Here is a 17,805-nt window from a genome sequence, read left to right as displayed (position 1 = left end):
AGAATTCGGATCAGGAATGCAACACGCCCACTTCTGATCCGTCCAATCAGCAAGCGCGGGGCGGTTTGGCCCCGCCTCCAGGCGCGTCGGTGTAGAATCGAGATATGCAAATTTTAGGATCAGGGGAGACTCACGCCCCTTTTCCTCCGTCCAATGGGTGAGCGTGGCTCCACCCCCGAGCTCGTTCTGATCCAGAAATTTGCATATGGGTTCTCCTGCCGGCCTATAAAGCGACGAGCGCAGGGCGAATTTGGGCAGTCTGGAGGGGTCGGAGAGCCGAGTGGAGCCCGAAGTTTGGAGAGTCTGTCGGAGTTCGGAGTCTGTCGGGGAGCTGCAGAGAGAGGAAGCCTGGAGCTTGGAGCGCGGTCGAGTCGGTTTGAGCGCAGAGTCGGCCTTGGAGGAGCGGGGAGTGAGTCGGGAGGCGAGGGCGTACAGGTGGTTTGCTGCAGTCGGCTGATGAGAATGGGGGAAGAGACCGAATAGCTCGGGTCCGAGGCAAGGAAGACGGCGGTCGGCGACGCGCTCGCAGTGGAATCGCTCGTCGCGGGACCCAAGCAAGCCAGCTATCCTCTTTCCCCAGAGCATCAACAATTCCCCCCCCCCCTTTTTCCCCCCGCGCTGAGATAGTGCGAAAAGGGGGCCCCGTTCCCACCCCACTCCAAGCAGTGCCAACGAAACCCGCGAAGGAGCACGAAGTCGGAGCACCGCCACGCCGCCACATTTGCGGCTCATCACAAAGACACGGGTAGGATCCACCCGGTCTCGCGGACCTGACCGCTCTTTCAGGTCCCGCGCAAATATTGGCCCACAGGCCCCGTCTGCCCCCTTGTCTTTGAGGGTGGCCCTTTTCTTTTGCTTTTGAGTAAATGTGTTGTTGGCGCCGTCTGTAAAGTAAAACTGTGTAAGTGTTGCCGTGTGCACGCGTAGTCGGTTGTCGATCTGCATTGTTGTGTTTCTTTTGTTGCAATTGCTGTTGGTGCATTCTGTTTAATTGTATATGTGTGCTTTCCATGTTCCGCGGAATAAATGTGCATCATGTTGAACTGTTTTTCCCGTTTCGCTTCGTCTTTTCTTTAATTGAATCTCCATCTTGCTTCACGTAAAGGGTTGGTAGTGGGTTTAATACACCCGATAATTAATCGTACCGTCGAGGCCGACCATAACACCGCTCGGTTATCCCGATAGTACGGAACGGGTAGCTTAAGTGGCCCATGTCCGGAGTCGACCTGCGGCGAGGTGCGATCGCCCGGTCTACCCTCCGCGTGGGTACTTAGGTAGGTCGAGTTTGGCGAACAACCCTATCCTACGCGGGGGGCCGATTGGCACGATCGTGGTGAGGCCGAAAGGCCCACCCATGACTCGCTCCCGGCGTTAGTCCGAGAGGGTCACGACAGAATTGTCCGTCCGGTGGGCGTCGTGCCGTGATTCGAGTCACGTGGCCGTTCGCACGCCGGCGGGCACGAATTCCCAACAATATCATAAAGGTATACCTGGTGTTGGTTTCGTGCTTACGGTGGTGTACTTGGTTAAGTTTGGTCCTGAGTTAAAATCCCACTTACCTGTTGAATGAATACCAGGTGGGGTTGGCTCAGCTTGTCATCCTTCTGAGGTTGGCAAAGTGATACCAGCTTGCGGGATGATTGAGCCGTTTGAGTATCCTGTGTCAGAGTGGTCACCTGTCCAGGATTGTGTCCAATATCCCAGGTAACTGCTGTTGCAGCATTGATGCTCTCTCTGTATAGAGTGTGGTCTTCATGGATGGATCATAAAGGACACGTTTAACAACATTCCACACCGCTACTTTGAGGAACTCCAGCCTGGACAGGAAGAGGGGATGAGAGAACTCCATTTAGGGAAACATGTTGACTGCAACAGGAGAGGAAATAGAGCGAGATGTCTGGCTGTCATTAGAGAACCACAGAACATTGACAAGCATGTGGTCGGATGAACTGATTGGAGAAGAGGAATAACAACAGATATTTTCAGGGAAAATGGTCGAAATCCGATTCAGAAGAGATTGAGTCTCATTAGTTGAGATGCGGGTCGGGAAGTTGACCGATTGAGTCAGTTCCAATGAGTCGCAGAAAGTTTTGTTGAGGTGCCATGACAGGTGAGAGAGGTACCCACACCGAGCCAACTGGCATGATGACAATTGAAGTTGCCACATATGAGGAAGAGAGAGTTTGGATGAGAAGATTGAAGTTGGTCCATGTTTTCGGATAGTGAGGTGTCGATGGAGTCATCACTGTTCGGTGGACGGTACAGTACACATATAAACATGAGGTGGGAGTGGAGGGGAAGCCGTAGCCAGAGATATTCCTGGGGGTGTGGGGGAGTGAGGGCAGTGCATGGAGAGTGAGGAACAGTCTTTGATGAAGAGAGCAACTCTTCCACCAGGACGAGTCTCAGGTCTGTCATACCAGAGGAGAGCGTAACCAGGGAGAGATACTTGGGAGTCAGGCACGTCTTGGGGGAGGAAAGTTTCTGTTAGGCAGATTATGTCTGGTTTGTCAGTGGCAACCTGTATGGAAAGATCTGAAAGGTTTGAGCGAATGCCCTCGATATTTGAGGTCCACACTTTTATGAAGAGGTAGGGGAGGAGGCTTTGGGTGCAGGGGGTGGGGGGGAGGGTTGGTCAAGGTACGAAGGGAGGAGGTAAGGAGGTTGTTGAAAGAGTGTGGGGGATTGCAGAATACGAGGGGAGGGGGCCGAATGAGGAGGAGAAATGACTCTGTGGTGCTGGGGTAGAGGAGCGACAAGAAAGGGGGAAGAAGGCAGTTGAGGATTTGAGGCGGTGGAGTGAAGAGATGGAGGTGATAGGGCAGTGGAAGCTGCCAGCTTTGTGGATGACAGGAGGGGGCACCCTTGACAAGGATGCGTGAGGGGGATGAAAGGTGGGAGAAAAGTGAGGGGGAATTTTTGAGAGAGGTGAGATGGAGGCTTGGAGGGAGAAGAGTGGGATGGTTGCTTTGAGAGTGAGAGGTGAGAGGGGTGAGTTGGCACTAAAGTTGGAAAAAAAGAATGGTTGATGGAAAGCGAACATTCATAGCAAACTGTTTTTTTTTTTTAATGTTCTCGGTCAGAGATGCGATTTCACACAAATCCTGATGGATGTGATAAAGGCGAATTCAGAGAATGGAGAGAAGAAACGCTGTCACAGATGGATTTTTTCGGCAAGGTGTGAAAGAGAGGTCAAATTGAGAGCAGTCTGTTTAAATTGCAGAAGAGTAGTGCATTATGATACAGTAAAGAGTACCAAACGTTGAAAGAGGAAGATGAAGCATTTTAGAGATCGTTTTGTTAATATATTATTCTTAATGTTTGAGAGTTTTCAACAGATTACGTCATGGAAGTGTTGTAGAAAAAATCGAGGAAGAAGAAGAGGCAATGAAGAAGAAGAAGAAGAAGAAGAAGAAGAAGAAGAAGAAGAAGAAGAAGAAGAAGAAGAAGAAGAAGAAGAAGAAGAAGCATAATCAGGAGAAAGGTAGCGTTTTTTTTTGTTTTTTTTTTTTAATTTAAGATAAGAAATAGAGTGATTAGTTGGGAGGGATGGGGGACGTTTGGAAAGTGGGGAAGATATAAATTGAAGGTAATGGGGAGAAAAAACAAATGAACACGATTGTACACCGAGGGGAACCGGTAGGCCTCAAGCACCCGGTAAGACAACGTCAACGAAATCTCACAAAATAGCACGATTTTTGAAACAAAACCGAACTAGGAACACACAGTAACATGAAGGTGAGAAAAATAAACAGTTAAAACAGGACAGATAACGACCGGAAACTTAACTTTGAGATCGTCAGCAGAGAGCCCCGAAGGAGACCTCTCAATGCTCCAAACCCGGAACCGGAAGTGACTTGGGGATTTATTTTGTTTCTTTTCATGCATTTTATCATCCATGAATGTGGAACACTGTCAAAAGCTTCCATATCGTCCATCCAGATGGTGGACAATTTGGTTCTTCGCATTTTGAAATTTTCAACTACGGCCTTGTTTAGTTGTGTGTGCTGACCCTTTTGTTCTACCTCTAAACCTCCTTGTTGGGTTCAGTGATGGATCATTATTTATGTCATGATTCCTGTTGGAAGTTTGTGTGTTGTTTGTAGACTGTCTGTCAATGTGTCCACGTCTTCATATTTTCACTTTAAAAATTGTTTTCTCTGTTTCTGCTTGTTCGATCGATGCAAAATTTTTAAACATCGGAGGAACTCCCGATGGAGAATGTTTTTGTTGTTAACATTGTCGTCATATTGTTCGGTGGTGAGGAACGACCGTAAGATGGGGCAATAGGGCCGTCTCCCACCGAACACCCAGAATTAAAGGTCATCACCCCGGATAACTCCGAGTCGATGGGTCCCTTAAAGGACCGTGGTCGCCAATATTTCGACCGCGTGGCGGAGGGTTAATTGTCCAGACCTCCAATATACCGAAATAACCACGCGGTCGAGCTACCGGGGAAGCCACCCTCTCGGCCGACTCTGTCCGAACCAAGTCACATGCACCGACTCGGGTCCGGCGTAACCGAACGGGAACTTACGGCACAAACGGCCTTACTACTTCTCAAGCCCGAACCATGCTAGGCCAATGGAAGAAATGACAGGCAACGAACTGGAACATTTAACACGGGGGTTATTTACAATAATCGGGAAAGGAGACACAGAGCAGAGTTATCACGAATAAAAATGCAGGCAATGCACAGTGAGCAAAAGCACTTAACAATTCTACTTAACAGACTGGCCACAGACAGACACACACACCCAAAAAGAAATGGACCTCAAGGGTGTTTATTCGGCCCTTCAGCTCGGGAGGGAAGGCGAGCTGAGGGTCAGAGTCTGGCCGGGTACCTGGCCTCCTCGTGCGGTTTGGCCAAGACGAGCGAACCAGGATGAGACCAGTCGCGTCGAGCGAACCAGGATGAGACGAGCCGCGTCGAGTGAACCACCAAGCACAGGACCATGGAACCACCGAAAAGAAGACCACCGAAAGAACCCCCGAACCAGACACTCTACCAACGAAGCAAGGACCCAGAGACAGCTCGCAATCTTTCTTATCCCTCCTCCCGTGCGGTGTGGAGGGATCTGCTCTGAGGCGATGAGCCTCTGGATTGGACGAGGGGTTGTTGGGCGATCATTGGCCTCTCCTCATTGGACGAGAGGAACATTCCTCCTTGTGGGGGCGGAGCTGGCACTGAGGTGATGAGCCTCCTGATTGGTTCGGTGGGGGAAAATGGTGGCCATCCGTGATTGGAGGAGGTCCGGTGGGAGGAGTAACGACCACCCTCCCCCGTACATGTCTGAGAACCCAGACCGGAACAACCAGGGAAGCACCCTATTCCCCATCCACCCTCGTAGCGGTGTTGTGGTATCTCGGGTCGGCCGTCGTGCCGGCCGCTGTCGATTGGACGAGCTCACGGTGGGTGGATTGAACCTCACCCCTGTACGTGACACGTTGCATGTGGGAAAGGATGGCGATGGTGCGAGAATGAAGAGTTTGTGGTTTGGGAGGAAGATTTAAAGATGTATAAAACATCTAGCTTGTAAGAAACCCGCAGCGCACAGACACTTATCAACCCATTAAACATTGGGGAGGGTTCTAACTATCCACATACTGATTGAAATAACTGAACTATGGGACTGCTGACTTGTCTGTGTGCAAGAGGCTTCCAAATCCGTAACAATATGTCACATGGTATGGCAGACATGTTAAATTAAAGGGAAAATTTGAATATATATTTTTTTCTGAAACCATCCAACTAAAATAATTGAAACTTTGCATGTGTTATCAACTTCCCACTGGGTATGGAGGGTGATAATGATGACGTCATCAGTGAAGTCTTCTTCCAGCCTTGATTGGATGAATTGAAATCCTCTGAAAAATCTGAAACTTCATTTATCTGATTCCTGACCCGATGTGTGTGAATAATTAAATTTTTGACGTTCATAACCCAGTGCAAGAAACAATGTGATATAATAGGGTGCATGGATGATACGAGCATGTGGGCCATGATAGTAGTGGGCCATAATAGTGGGGTATTCAGTTAACAATGGAAATTTTGTTCAGAATGAACGTGCAAGGTGAGACGATGTGCTCGACGAGTGCTGTTCAAGTTGTAAAGTGATTTATTGATGTTTTTGCTCCATTCTTAATTTGCAGAGAAAAAATTTGAAACGTCTTCAAGTGTAAACTGTTCCTCATCGGTGGTCAGAGAAGTTTCTTTCGTTCATAACTTGACAGAGACTTTTTGTAAGGATGTGGACAAGTTTAGGGGTGTGTCTGCAAACAACAACAACTGCGACTGGTGTATCAATGTCTTGCAACTGGAGAGCCAAAGAAGTGAGAAGATAAAACAATTTTGCTGTTACTAACAAAAACTTCACTTCCTCATCGTGTTTTACAGGATGTGTTGAAATATGCACAGGTGAGACGTCATACAGGTGCACTGTGTGTCAGAAGGGATTTTCTTCTTCTTCATGTCTGTTGACACATCAAACGTTTCACACCGGTGAGAATTCCCAAAAGTGCTCTGTTTGCAACAAAGCCTTTAATCTGTCATCACACTTACGTGAGCACCAGATATTGCACACCTGGAAAAAACCCTACAATTGTTCTGTGTGTAACAAGGCCTTTGCTCGTTCATCAACTGCATCGAGACATCAAAGAATACACACCAGAGATAAACCCCACAAGTGTTCTGTGTATCACAAGGCCTTCATTAATCCATCAACTCTATCAGAACATCAAATAATACACACCGGAGAGAAACCTTACAAGTGTTCTGTGTGCAACAAGGCCTTCATTAATCCATCAACTCTGTCAGTACATCAAAGAATACACACCGGAGAGAAACCTTTCAAGTGTTCTGTGTGTAACAAAGCGTTTAATCAAGTATCGAACTTACATAAACATCAAATAATACACACCGGAGAGAAACCTTTCAAGTGTTCTGTGTGTAATAAAGCGTTTAATCAAGTATCGAACTTACATAAACATCAAATGATACACACTGGAGAGAAACCTTACAAGTGTTCTGTGTGTAACAAGGCCTTTACTCATTCATCATCTGCATCTAGACATCAAATAAAACACACCGGAGATAAACCCCACAAGTGTTTTGTGTGCAACAAGGCCTTCATTAATCCATCAACTCTATCAGAACATCAAATAAAACACACCGGAGATAAACCCCACAAGTGTTTTGTGTGTAACAAGGCCTTCATTAATCCATCAACTCTATCAGAACATCAAAGAATACACACTGGAGAGAAACCTTACAAGTGTTCTGTGTGTAACAAAGCCTTTACTCATTCATCATCTGCATCTCGACATCAAAGAATACACACCGGAGATAAACCCCACAAGTGCTATGTGTGCAACAAGGCCTTCATTAATCCATCAACTCTATCAGAACATCGAAGAATACACACCGGAGAGAAACCTTACAAGTGTTCTGTGTGTAACAAGGCCTTCATGAATCCATCATCTCTGTTGGCACATCAAAGAATACACACCGGAGAGAAACCTTTCAAGTGTTCTGTGTGTAACAAAGCGTTTAATCAAGTATCGAACTTACATAAACATCAAAGAATACACACCGGAGAGAAACCTTACAAGTGTTCTGTGTGCAAGAAGGCCTTTATTTGTTCATCATCTGCATCGCGACATCAAACAATACATCAAAGCAACGAATTCCCAGGAACAGGTGCGAGTGGAAGATGCCACATATGGGATGGAAATAACAGCAAATCCAGCACCATCGATTGCAAAGAAGAGAAATGAAAAATACAAAAAGATACATCAACAAATATATACACCGACAACTGGGAGAACGACAAAAGAGCAGGAAGATTGAAAAAATATCTTGGAAGAGTTGGGGAGAGACAAAGAAGGAACTTTGCAGGAGCTTGGAAGACGTCATGTTAACTGGGATGGAGAACGAGTCAGAGTGCAGTGTCTGTAGAAAGTCTACAGTCCCTTTCAAATTTTTGACCTTTTGATGCCTTATAACCTGGAATTCAAGGTCATTAAATCAGACTTTTCACACTGTTATTTACCAACCATAACCCACAACTTCCAAGTGGAAAACAAATTTTACAAGTTTCAGAAAATTAATTAAAAACACAAAACTGGAATATCTTGGTGGGATCGGTGTCCACCACCCTAAATGGCAATTGTAAACGATTTTCGGTGGAACCAATCACCTTAAAAATTACACACAAGGTTAATTGACCTCTTCCTGTTTAAACCCTCCTGATTCTGATGATTTCAGAATAAAATCAGCCGATCCTGTGGGTTTCCACTGCTGGGTCATGCATTTCACAGCAAATGCTCAATCATGAGCACCAAGGAACTTTCAAAAGACCTCCGGAATCACTTTTTGGAAAGGCACAGATCAAGGGATGGGTTTAAAAATGTTTCAAAGGCCTTGAATATCCTTTGGAGCACAGTCAAGACAGCGATGATTAAGAAATGGAAAGCGTATGGTACCACCAAGACCCTGCTGAGATCAGGCTGTCCCTCCAAACTGGGTGACCAAGCAAGGAGACTGATCAGAGGCCACCAAGATGCCAACGGCAACTTTGACAAATTTCACTGACAATATCTGCTGCTCTTCCTTCGCTCCAATTGGTTCTTCTGACCACGTCCTTGTTAAAGTGGACATCTCTCTTGCTGTTATCAGAGAACCACCTCATCGCCGTCGAGTCTGGCATTTCACTCAAGCCGACTGGCAGGGTCTCCGTGCAGCCATCAAACTTACAGACTGGTCTCCTATCACTACTTTCTCAAACATCAACTCATCCTGGGAATTCTTTCAAAGAAACTTGCTCTCCCTCATGCACAGATTTATCCCCTCTCGTGTTCAGTTGTCTTACCCTTCCTCCCGCCCTTGGTTTACTGAAGCTTGTGGTGAGGCAGTTGTCCTGAAACAACTTGCCTTTGCCTCATGGAAAGCAAACCCAACTGAGGGCAATCTCAGTTCTTTCCACAAAGCTCGGAACAAGTGTGTATCTACCCTCAGGAGAGCCAGAAAACAACATCTTTCTCATCTCAAGTCTGAACTCTCAAACCTCTCTCCCTCCTCAAAATCCTGGTGGCGTTTAATCAAATCTGTTTCTGGTGTATGTTCCCCCTCCATCCCCTCCCTTACCTCAAATGGCCGCACTGCTGATTCCACACGTGATAAAGCTGAATGTCTAAACTCGGTGTTTGCAGCTAAATCTTGTGTCCTAAATCCATCACTATCTCTACCCACTTTGCCCAGTCGCACCCAACTGTCCCTGGACTCTGTATCCTTTTCTCCTGACAAGGTGGAGAGCTTGCTTTCAAACCTCGGGTCAGATTCTGCAACCGGTCCAGACGGCATCAGCCCACGTGTCCTCAAAGCCTGCTCTTCTGCTCTTGCTCACCCTCTCTCTGTTCTATTCACCCTCTCATTTGCCCAAGGTCATCTGCCATCTGCTTGGAAATCTGCTAACATCACTGCCCTGCATAAAAAAGGTGCAAAAACAGATCCCTGTAATTAGAGACCAATCAGCCTTCTCCCAATCATCAGCAAGGTGATGGAATCCATCATCGCTTCAGACATGAAATCCTTCCTCTTCTCCAATGGCTTGATTTCCAATCATCAATTTGGTTTCAGACAAGGTCACTCTACCCTGGATATGCTGCTTCTGCTCTCCCATCAATGGATGGAGGTCCTCAATGCCAGACAGGAAATCCGAGCCGTATCCCTGGACATATCACGTGCTTTTGACACAGTCTGGCACACTGCACTACTCACCAAACTCTCTTCCCATGGTATTCAAGGCCATCTCCACTCATGGCTCGCAGACTTCCTCTCCTGTCGCAGTCACCGTGTGGCCCTAAATGGAGTTCTTTCATCCCCTCTTCCTGTGCAGGCTGGAGTTCCTCAAGGTAGCGTTCTGGGCCCTGTTCTTTTTCTGGTTTTCATCAATGATCTCTCCGACTGTCTGGAAAATCCTCTATCTCTTTTCTGATGACTCCACCCTCTGCCGTACCACCTGAACCCTCAGACCGGCAAGCAGCAGCTTATTGGCTCACTGCAGATTTGGGTAAAATCACAAACTGGTCCAACACGTGGAACATGTCTTTCAATCCGAACAAATCTCACACTCTCACTATGTCTCTCAGAAAGAACCGTTTGGAAACCCCCCCATCCACTTTCTCAACAATTCTCTGGAGGAAGTCCTTTCTTTCAAGCTTCTGGGTCTCACTATCTGCCATGATCTTTCCTGGGAAAGTCACATTTCCAACCTCGCCTCAGAAGCCAGTCGCCGACTGGGAATCCTCCGTCGTGCAATGTCCTTCCTCAGCCGCCTGATCTCCTTACCACTTACAAAGCTTTGGTCCGCAGCCTGATGGAGTATTGCTCTCCCCTCTGGACTGGTGTTCCTGCCTCCCACCTTTCTCGGCGAGACGCTGTGGAAACCTAGGCATTTCAGATCATTGGCATCTCCCGCGATGAGGCTGAGTCTTTGGGCCTCTCACTCTCTCACCGCAAGCTGGTCGGTGGTCTTTCTGTCTTCTACCGACTCCTCTCCAGCCTTGCCCCCCTGATCTCTCTGCAATTTGTCCCCACAACATTTCCGCAGGGCGCTCAAGGTCCGCCAAAAACCCCCTTCTGGTAAAACTACCAAAATCACGAATCACTGCTCACCTTCACTCTTTCATTCCACTTTTTTTCCCGCCTTTGGAAAAAAACTCCCTGACGATTTAATCCCATTCTTCCCTCCAGGCCTCAAAACAGCTGTTCACCACATCCTCTTATCATCCCCCATCCAAATCCTCTATCTTTTCTACCCCCGATAATCCACCCAAGCCCACCTCCTTCAAATTCCCTGCTTTTCTTGCTGAAAGTCCCTGTCTTGTCCATCTTGTATTCTGCATGTTCCCCGTCCCACCCTTCTCCCTTCCACAGATCTCCTAATGTCTCTGTTCCCCATTGTTTTGTCCTTCCCACTCCCTCCCCTCTTGTCTCATGCCCCCCTTGCTGTGCGTTTTTTGTTAGCTTTCATACGAGCCTCGATAAGGTTTACAAAAAAAGGGGTTTGGAACCCGGGACCCCCGGGGTAAAAAGGGGTTTGGAACCCGGAAATCCCGGGGGAAAAAGGGGCTTGGAACGATTCTTCCCCCCCCCCCTCGATAAGCATCTGCTATCTTTCTCTTTTCTGGCATTTTGATTGATTTTGCTTTGAAATTTATTCTTTATTTATCTCAGAAAAGAAAAAGTTCTTTTAATTTATTTATTAAATTATTAATAAATCATTTGTCGATTTCCAATCTGTCCGTGTTTGTCCTTTCCTTCCATTGGTTTGGAATTGTCAAAGAGATCAAGAGATAACATTGATGTTTTGTGGAGGGCACGCTCCCCGCTTAGGTAACCACGTGACCTCTAGTTAAACGGAATAATTAGACGGTGGACTCTGGAACTGGTGGTTAACTGGGTGGAGTTCGTGGTTTAAAACAACCCACCGAACCACAACGTTAATTGTGAACGATGGCCCCAGGTCCGGCTCTACCGACAACCGGGGAATAATCCCCCTGAGTGCCAAGCTGGTGTCTCGGTACCCGTGGCCGCAACAATACATACCCATGTACTCACATACCCATATACCCCCATACCAACATAAACACATACCCATGTATAACTCCTTTCTAGAGGGAAGATTGTCGATAAACATCAAAACAGAAAATAAAGAACGTTGTTTCGTTTCGAGGGAATAATCATCGACGAACTCGGACTTGATTTTCCACTTTCACAACACAATCTGAAACACAAACAATCCGTTAAAACGAAACGTTCAATCTTTGTATTTATTTTAAATCATGGACACGTGATGTGGCGGGAACCAATCAGACACCGCGATCTCGCGGTTCGCTTTTTCCCCAAACAGCTCGCGCTCTTCACTCGGTTACCACAGCGTACCGTCCTTCACCCGACACGACGTGCGGTCCACCATGACCCGAGATCTCAGAGAGAACACCCCGGGATCCACGAGCGGCTCCGATGGAGGATGCGTGGTCGGTCCGGGAGGTTCTCCGGAAGACCGCGGGTCCATGGTCGGTTCACCCGAGGACAAGGGGTCCAGACCCGGTACGTGACGTTCACTCCGTACCGAGAACTTGTGTTTCCCGTGCTGATCCGTGCTGTGTACTAACACAGGAACTCATTGATTTAGTGAATGTCACGATGTCTGGAGCGGAGCCGGAATTGAATTGTGAATGGAAATCCCATCCATGACATGTTACCCTCCCTCTTGTGCATGTATGACATCATTTTATACCTCATCACTTCATTCATCATTCGATTCCTCTTTAATTTCGTTTACAACAAATCAGATGATTTACTGGTGATGGGCCTCTGCACCGGCACACAATGGCCTGTTATTGAGGACTGCAGTGGCATCTTTAACGTCCTCGAGGAATCACTAGATGAGCAAACAAGCAACTTACCTTTGCTTTCAGAGGAAGGTATGCTCACTGATGCAACACCTTCCCTGTGCATCACCAGCTTGGGAGTTTATATCTCGTCTTGTAACAACCTTATTTGAGGCCAAATTATGTTCACTATCTATCTATAATTCCAGCAATGCGTGTGCGTGTGTGTGTGTGTGTGTGTGTGTGTGTGTGTGTGTGTGTGTGTGTGTGTGTGTGTGTGTGTGTGTCTGTGACCGCTGTTTCTCGACAACCACTGGTCCGATCTGATTGAAACTTGCCAGGTATATTGCCGGGGACCTGAGCATGTGCCTTTTCAAGGTTTGATATCAATCAGACAAGTGCTTCCCAAGTTATTATCTGGCCATTTATTTACCAAACCAATGACAAGACACGTCATTACGTGGGCGTGGCCGATGGGGAAGGGAAGCTCAGCCGCGTTCCCCATTACGGGTTACAACGTACGGGCTTCCGGAGAGTGATGACTTCGTGTATTCTAATAATTTCTCGATTTCTTCTGCGCATTTATAGATAAACACAATGCCACAGGTTATGATCGTTTTCATATGAGATGTTGCATAAATTTCAGTAACATCAGAGTGCTGGTCTGCTCCGAACCAGGAAGTAAATTTTTTTCTCTCTTCTCTTTTTGTTTTTCCTTGCGACGACATTGCGAAAAGGTAAAATATGTTGGCGCAAATTGAATAATTGGCCATTAAAACCTAAATTGCGAATCATCGTTCCTGTGATATGCGAACTTCCGCGCCACACACGTACGGGCACGCGAGAGCGAAGAAACGGCCTGTGTGGTTGTTGTTTGTTGCTCGCGGTTTGAATATTTATTTTTTATTATTATTATTATTATTATTATTATTATTTTGTTTTTACGGCCACATACTCGTCGATCTATAATTCCAGCAATCTGTGTGTGTGTGTGTGTGTCTGCGACCGCCGTTTCTCGACAACTGCCGGTCCGATCTGATTGAAACTTGCCATGAATATTGCCGGGGACCCGCGGATGTGCCTTTTAAGGTTTTATATGAATCGGAAGAGCGGTTCCCAAGTTTCGGCCATTTTATTGCTTTTTTCAGCGTTGGAAAGGTGTATATGTCGCAGCTGAAGTGTCATTCCACCTTATCATGCCATTTTTTCCCAAAGATATCTCAGAATAATGATAACAGCATATTAATAATAATAATAATAATAATAATAACACAATAATTGGCAGTAATAAATAGAACAACGCGATACAATGACCAATGTCTGTCAACCAATAACGACCTATATATTGTCTGTCAACCAATAATGACCAAAAACGTCTGTCAACCAATGACAAGACATGATGCTATGACGTTACGAATGACGTCACAATTAATGTATTATATATATATATATATATATATATATATATATATATATATATATATATATATATATTTTTGCATGATAAACGTCACAATTCTTCTTCTTCGTTTGGTATGATGTCACAATCGACGCTGGGGACCTGAGTATGTGCCTTTTCAAGGTTTGATATCGTTCTTCATCCGTTTCAGCTGTTTCCCAAGTGTTTCCCAGGGTTTGAAAGCTGTTTTTTTTTCCCAAGGTTTGAATTAATTGTTCAAATTATCAATTAATCCCAAGGTTTGAATTTTCCCAAGGGAAACAGCTGTTTCCCAAGGGTTTGAAAGCTGTTTTTCCCGAGGTTTGAATTAATTGTTGTGCTTGGTCGACATTTGTGAATACTGTTACGGAAATGCCCCTGACGGGAATACTAAATATAGAATTAGCTCAGTTCCCCCATTAAATTCATGTATAGATAGGTTGTGTGGTATAAGGGACGAGATGTGTCTGTCGGGAGGTGTAACAGACTGTATTTGTGTTCGTGCTGTGGTGGTGAAGCGAGAGATCGCTATTATTCCTTCCTCATTCCGGAATAGGCCCCTCCCAGTCGGCTGAGAGGAGTGGCCAAGAGCGAGGGGTGTGGCCTGGACAGGAAGTGACGCGAAGGGGAGGAGCCTTTGGTCAGGGAGTCGCCGAGACAGACGTGTGTCGAAGGAGCTCGCGTGTCGAGGCGAGAGAGAAAAGAAAAAGGCAGTGGTGAATCGACCGGCAGAGAAAGTGGGACCTGCACATCGATTCACCTCACGACTCGAAGGAGAAAAGAAAAGGGGACGAAAGGAATGCTGTGTGTGAGGAACGGCCGGGTTCTCGAGGCGTGCTCGGAGTCGCTTCGAGGCGAGCGAACGAAGGAGGCACCGTGTTGGGTCTGCCGGGAGAGACGCTGAACCGACCTGCACGTCGGTGATTCGACCGAGAGAGGAACTGAGGGGACGAAGCGGGAGTCGGGCTTCGAGGCGGGAAGGCCGGAGAGGATCCGCCGGAGCGTCTGACGGTCTTTGCTCACCTCACGGCTCGACACGTTGTGATCCGCCTGCGGAACTCGGACCTCGACTGGGACCTTGTATGGAGAACAGGCCAGGCCGGGATTCGTGTGCTGAACCCTGGAGAGAGAGCGGCGATCTCGCATCGTCGACGTGGCGCGGAGCCGGAGCGCGCTGAGGAGAACCGCGCGCGTGGTGACTCGGGCGGGAGCTGGAGTGCTGCGCCGCCATTTCTTGCTGCGCGGCACGTTCGAGCGGGAGTTCGAACCCGTGGAAACCCGCTGGTTTTTACGAGCGACCTTCGTGCTTTTGGGACACGGTCCTCTCGTCCATGAGCCATCACCAAGTACTCTGTCTTGTCCTGCATGCATGTTTGTTTGCACGTGTTGTATAAGGCAGATTTCGTAGAATCCTCTCGAAACCTTTAGCCGTGGTTCCCTAGTTAAGAACGGGTTGATTGTTAATAAAACCACTGTCGTGTTATTGCTTGTGTTGTGACCCCTGATGTTCCCCAATAAATCTGGTTGGTTCGTATGAAGTTGCCGCTATGGATTAATGCGTGTCGCGTCGAGGAACGATCCGTTCGATTGGCATACAAGACCAAAATGGTTACAGACTGGTAGACTCCGCTCGGTCACTGACAAAGCCAGTCTGTAACTTGGGGTTCTATCTCCCCAACTGGTAAGGTACAGGAGTACGTTGGTGTCGCGATTAAAGATGCGTGACCTGAGGCCTGTGCCGAGCCGGCCGGCGTGAAAGACTCCCGGAGACGGTGGTGGCGAGGGTGGCACCAGGGACCTGGTCAGATTCCCGCCACCCCGGATCCGCAATAATACATTTTCAGAGAGAGGGCGAGAGAGGAGGAGCGAGACGAGAGGAGAGAGAGGGGGCGGCGAGAGTGAGGGGGCGTCACAATTCTTCTTCTTCGTTTGATATGCCGTCACAATTGACACTGGGGATCTGAGTATGTTTCCCAGGTGTTTCCCAAGTTATGGCCATTTATGATACGGTTGGTCCGATCTAATTGAAAAAATGCCCCAATCCAGTCGTCATTTACGAGAGCGAATGAACGAAGCTGCACATACTGGCACACACCGACGGGCCCGCACTAGTTATATTTAAAGATGTGAAGGGTGAACTAAGTTACCACAAAACCAGTCGGCTGTTTGTAAAGCAGAGTTGGTGAGAGTTCACCAGGAAACTAATTAATTCTGCTCGATGGATGGAAGTCACAAGTTCAAGGTCAAAGTTTGACCCAAAAATCATTTTTCACGAAATTTTGACCCGAAGCTGTGACCTCGACCTTTGACCTGCTGTATGAACTGTTATGAAACCATTGTCATGGGATTGGTATGTTTGTTTCGACTCTTTATCTGTTTCGTTAAATTATAAAGGTATACCTGGTGTTGGTTTAATGGTTTGGGTGGTGGGCTTGGTTTACTTGGGTCCTGAGTTCAAATCCCACTTGGCTGTTGAATTAATACCAGGTGGGGTTGACTCAGCTTGTCATCCTTCTGAGGTTGGCAAAGTGATACCAGCTTGCTGGGATGATTGAGCCGTTTGAGAATCCTGTGTCAGAGTGGCCACCTGTCCAGGATTGTGTCCAATAATCCAGGAGACTGCTGCAGCAGCACTGATGCTCCCTCTGTACAGAGTGTGGTCTTCATGGATGGATCATAAAGGACATATTTAACAACATTACTCATCACTGAGGGTCAGGGACTTGAACTCTCATGAGCACCTAACTAATTAAATAATTTACAGTTAATCATAACCTCTTTTAATTGAGGAAAGTGTGAAAATGTTATGTATAAAACTTAATTCGTGTTTGTTTGCTTGTTTACCAGCAAATACTTCCTGTTGCTTCGCTGTTGGGAATATTCAAGGGAAGAGGGAGAGGAGGGAGGGGAAGAGGGAAAGGAGGGATGGGAAGGATAGAGGAGAGGAGGGAGGTGAGAGAGGAAGAGGGAGAGAGGAGGGAGGGGAAGGATGGAGGAGGAAAAGAGGGGTGGGAGAGAGAGGGATCGGGTGAGCAGAGAGAGGCAGAGGGAGAAGGTAGAGAGGGAGGAGAGGAGGGAAAGTGTGGAGGGGGAGAGCAGGGGGGATCCAGGTAGATGTGACGCCGAGTTTAACACCCATCTGGGAGACAACACACACATTTATGAATCACCCTGCCTGTGAAACACCGGGATGAGTTTATAGCTGGGTCGGGATTCAAACCCAGGCGAGACAGCAGAGAGCGAGCATGCGTACCTCTCGGCTATCCTGTCGTGATCTGGTAATTCATTACTGAGGGGAGGGGGCACAAGGGGATGGGAAGGCAGCATGAGGGGAAGGGGCATCGTGAGGGGGGAAGGCAGCTTGAGGGGAAGAGAAGGCAGCGCAAGAGGAGCAGAAAGCAGCACGAGGGAAGGGGAATATTTCATTTCACTCATTTCAAGCGGAGGTTCAAACCAAAGCAAACAACAATGAGCTTCGCAGCGAAGTGGAGGTGATTTTTGCTCACGCCATATGCAGATGCAAGCTGTAAGGATGGTTAATAAACATGATGTCAGCTGACTTCCAAGCAGAGGGAAGATAACCCCGGTAAAATGATAGAGTGAATGGAGCAGGATGTTTGTAAGTACAACGTGCCGTCGTTTGATTCAATCCGTAAGGGAAGCGACGGGTACTTCGACTGGTGGAATACATAAAGCACAATTATTTTTTATTTTGTTTTTTTTTTGTTGCCGCACACACACGAAGCGAAAGGTGGAGTTAAGCAGTTTGTTCACTTTGTCTGTCCGTCAGTCTGTTGACAAACATCAGTTTATGTTCGGGGAACATTTCCATTTCAGTTGAAAGTTATATTTTGAACATTAATCGGAAAACAAACCTATAGTTTGTCATTACTTTGGCTTTGAAACCGTCCTGATCTCACATGCACGGAGAGGAGGAAGATATTCGTTTTAATCTGCCTGAAAAATTGAAA

General features: G+C 47.1%; 1 protein-coding gene across 1 annotated transcript in view; it reads left to right on the top strand.

Annotated features, from left to right (window-relative positions):
* The window catches only part of LOC147006641 (uncharacterized), a 9,751-nt gene extending 982 nt beyond the window's left edge, over positions 1–8,769 (top strand). Inside the window, exon 2 of the mRNA XM_085868300.1 lies at positions 6,398–8,769. Within this exon, the coding sequence (XP_085724426.1) occupies positions 6,398–7,776 (1,379 nt within the window). The 3' untranslated portion in view covers positions 7,777–8,769. The remainder of the gene's footprint in view (positions 1–6,397) is intronic.
* The last annotated feature ends 9,036 nt before the right edge of the window (positions 8,770–17,805 follow it).

Source organism: Eptatretus burgeri, unplaced genomic scaffold (assembly GCF_056783735.1).
Source record: "Eptatretus burgeri isolate ZD-2024b unplaced genomic scaffold, Ebu_testis_v1 Ebu_testis_scaffold_3158, whole genome shotgun sequence".
In the NCBI taxonomy this organism is placed as follows: Eukaryota; Metazoa; Chordata; class Myxini; order Myxiniformes; family Myxinidae; genus Eptatretus; species Eptatretus burgeri.
The sequence above is the reverse complement of the archived record's forward strand: the minus strand, read 5'-3'. Positions and strand labels throughout refer to the sequence as shown.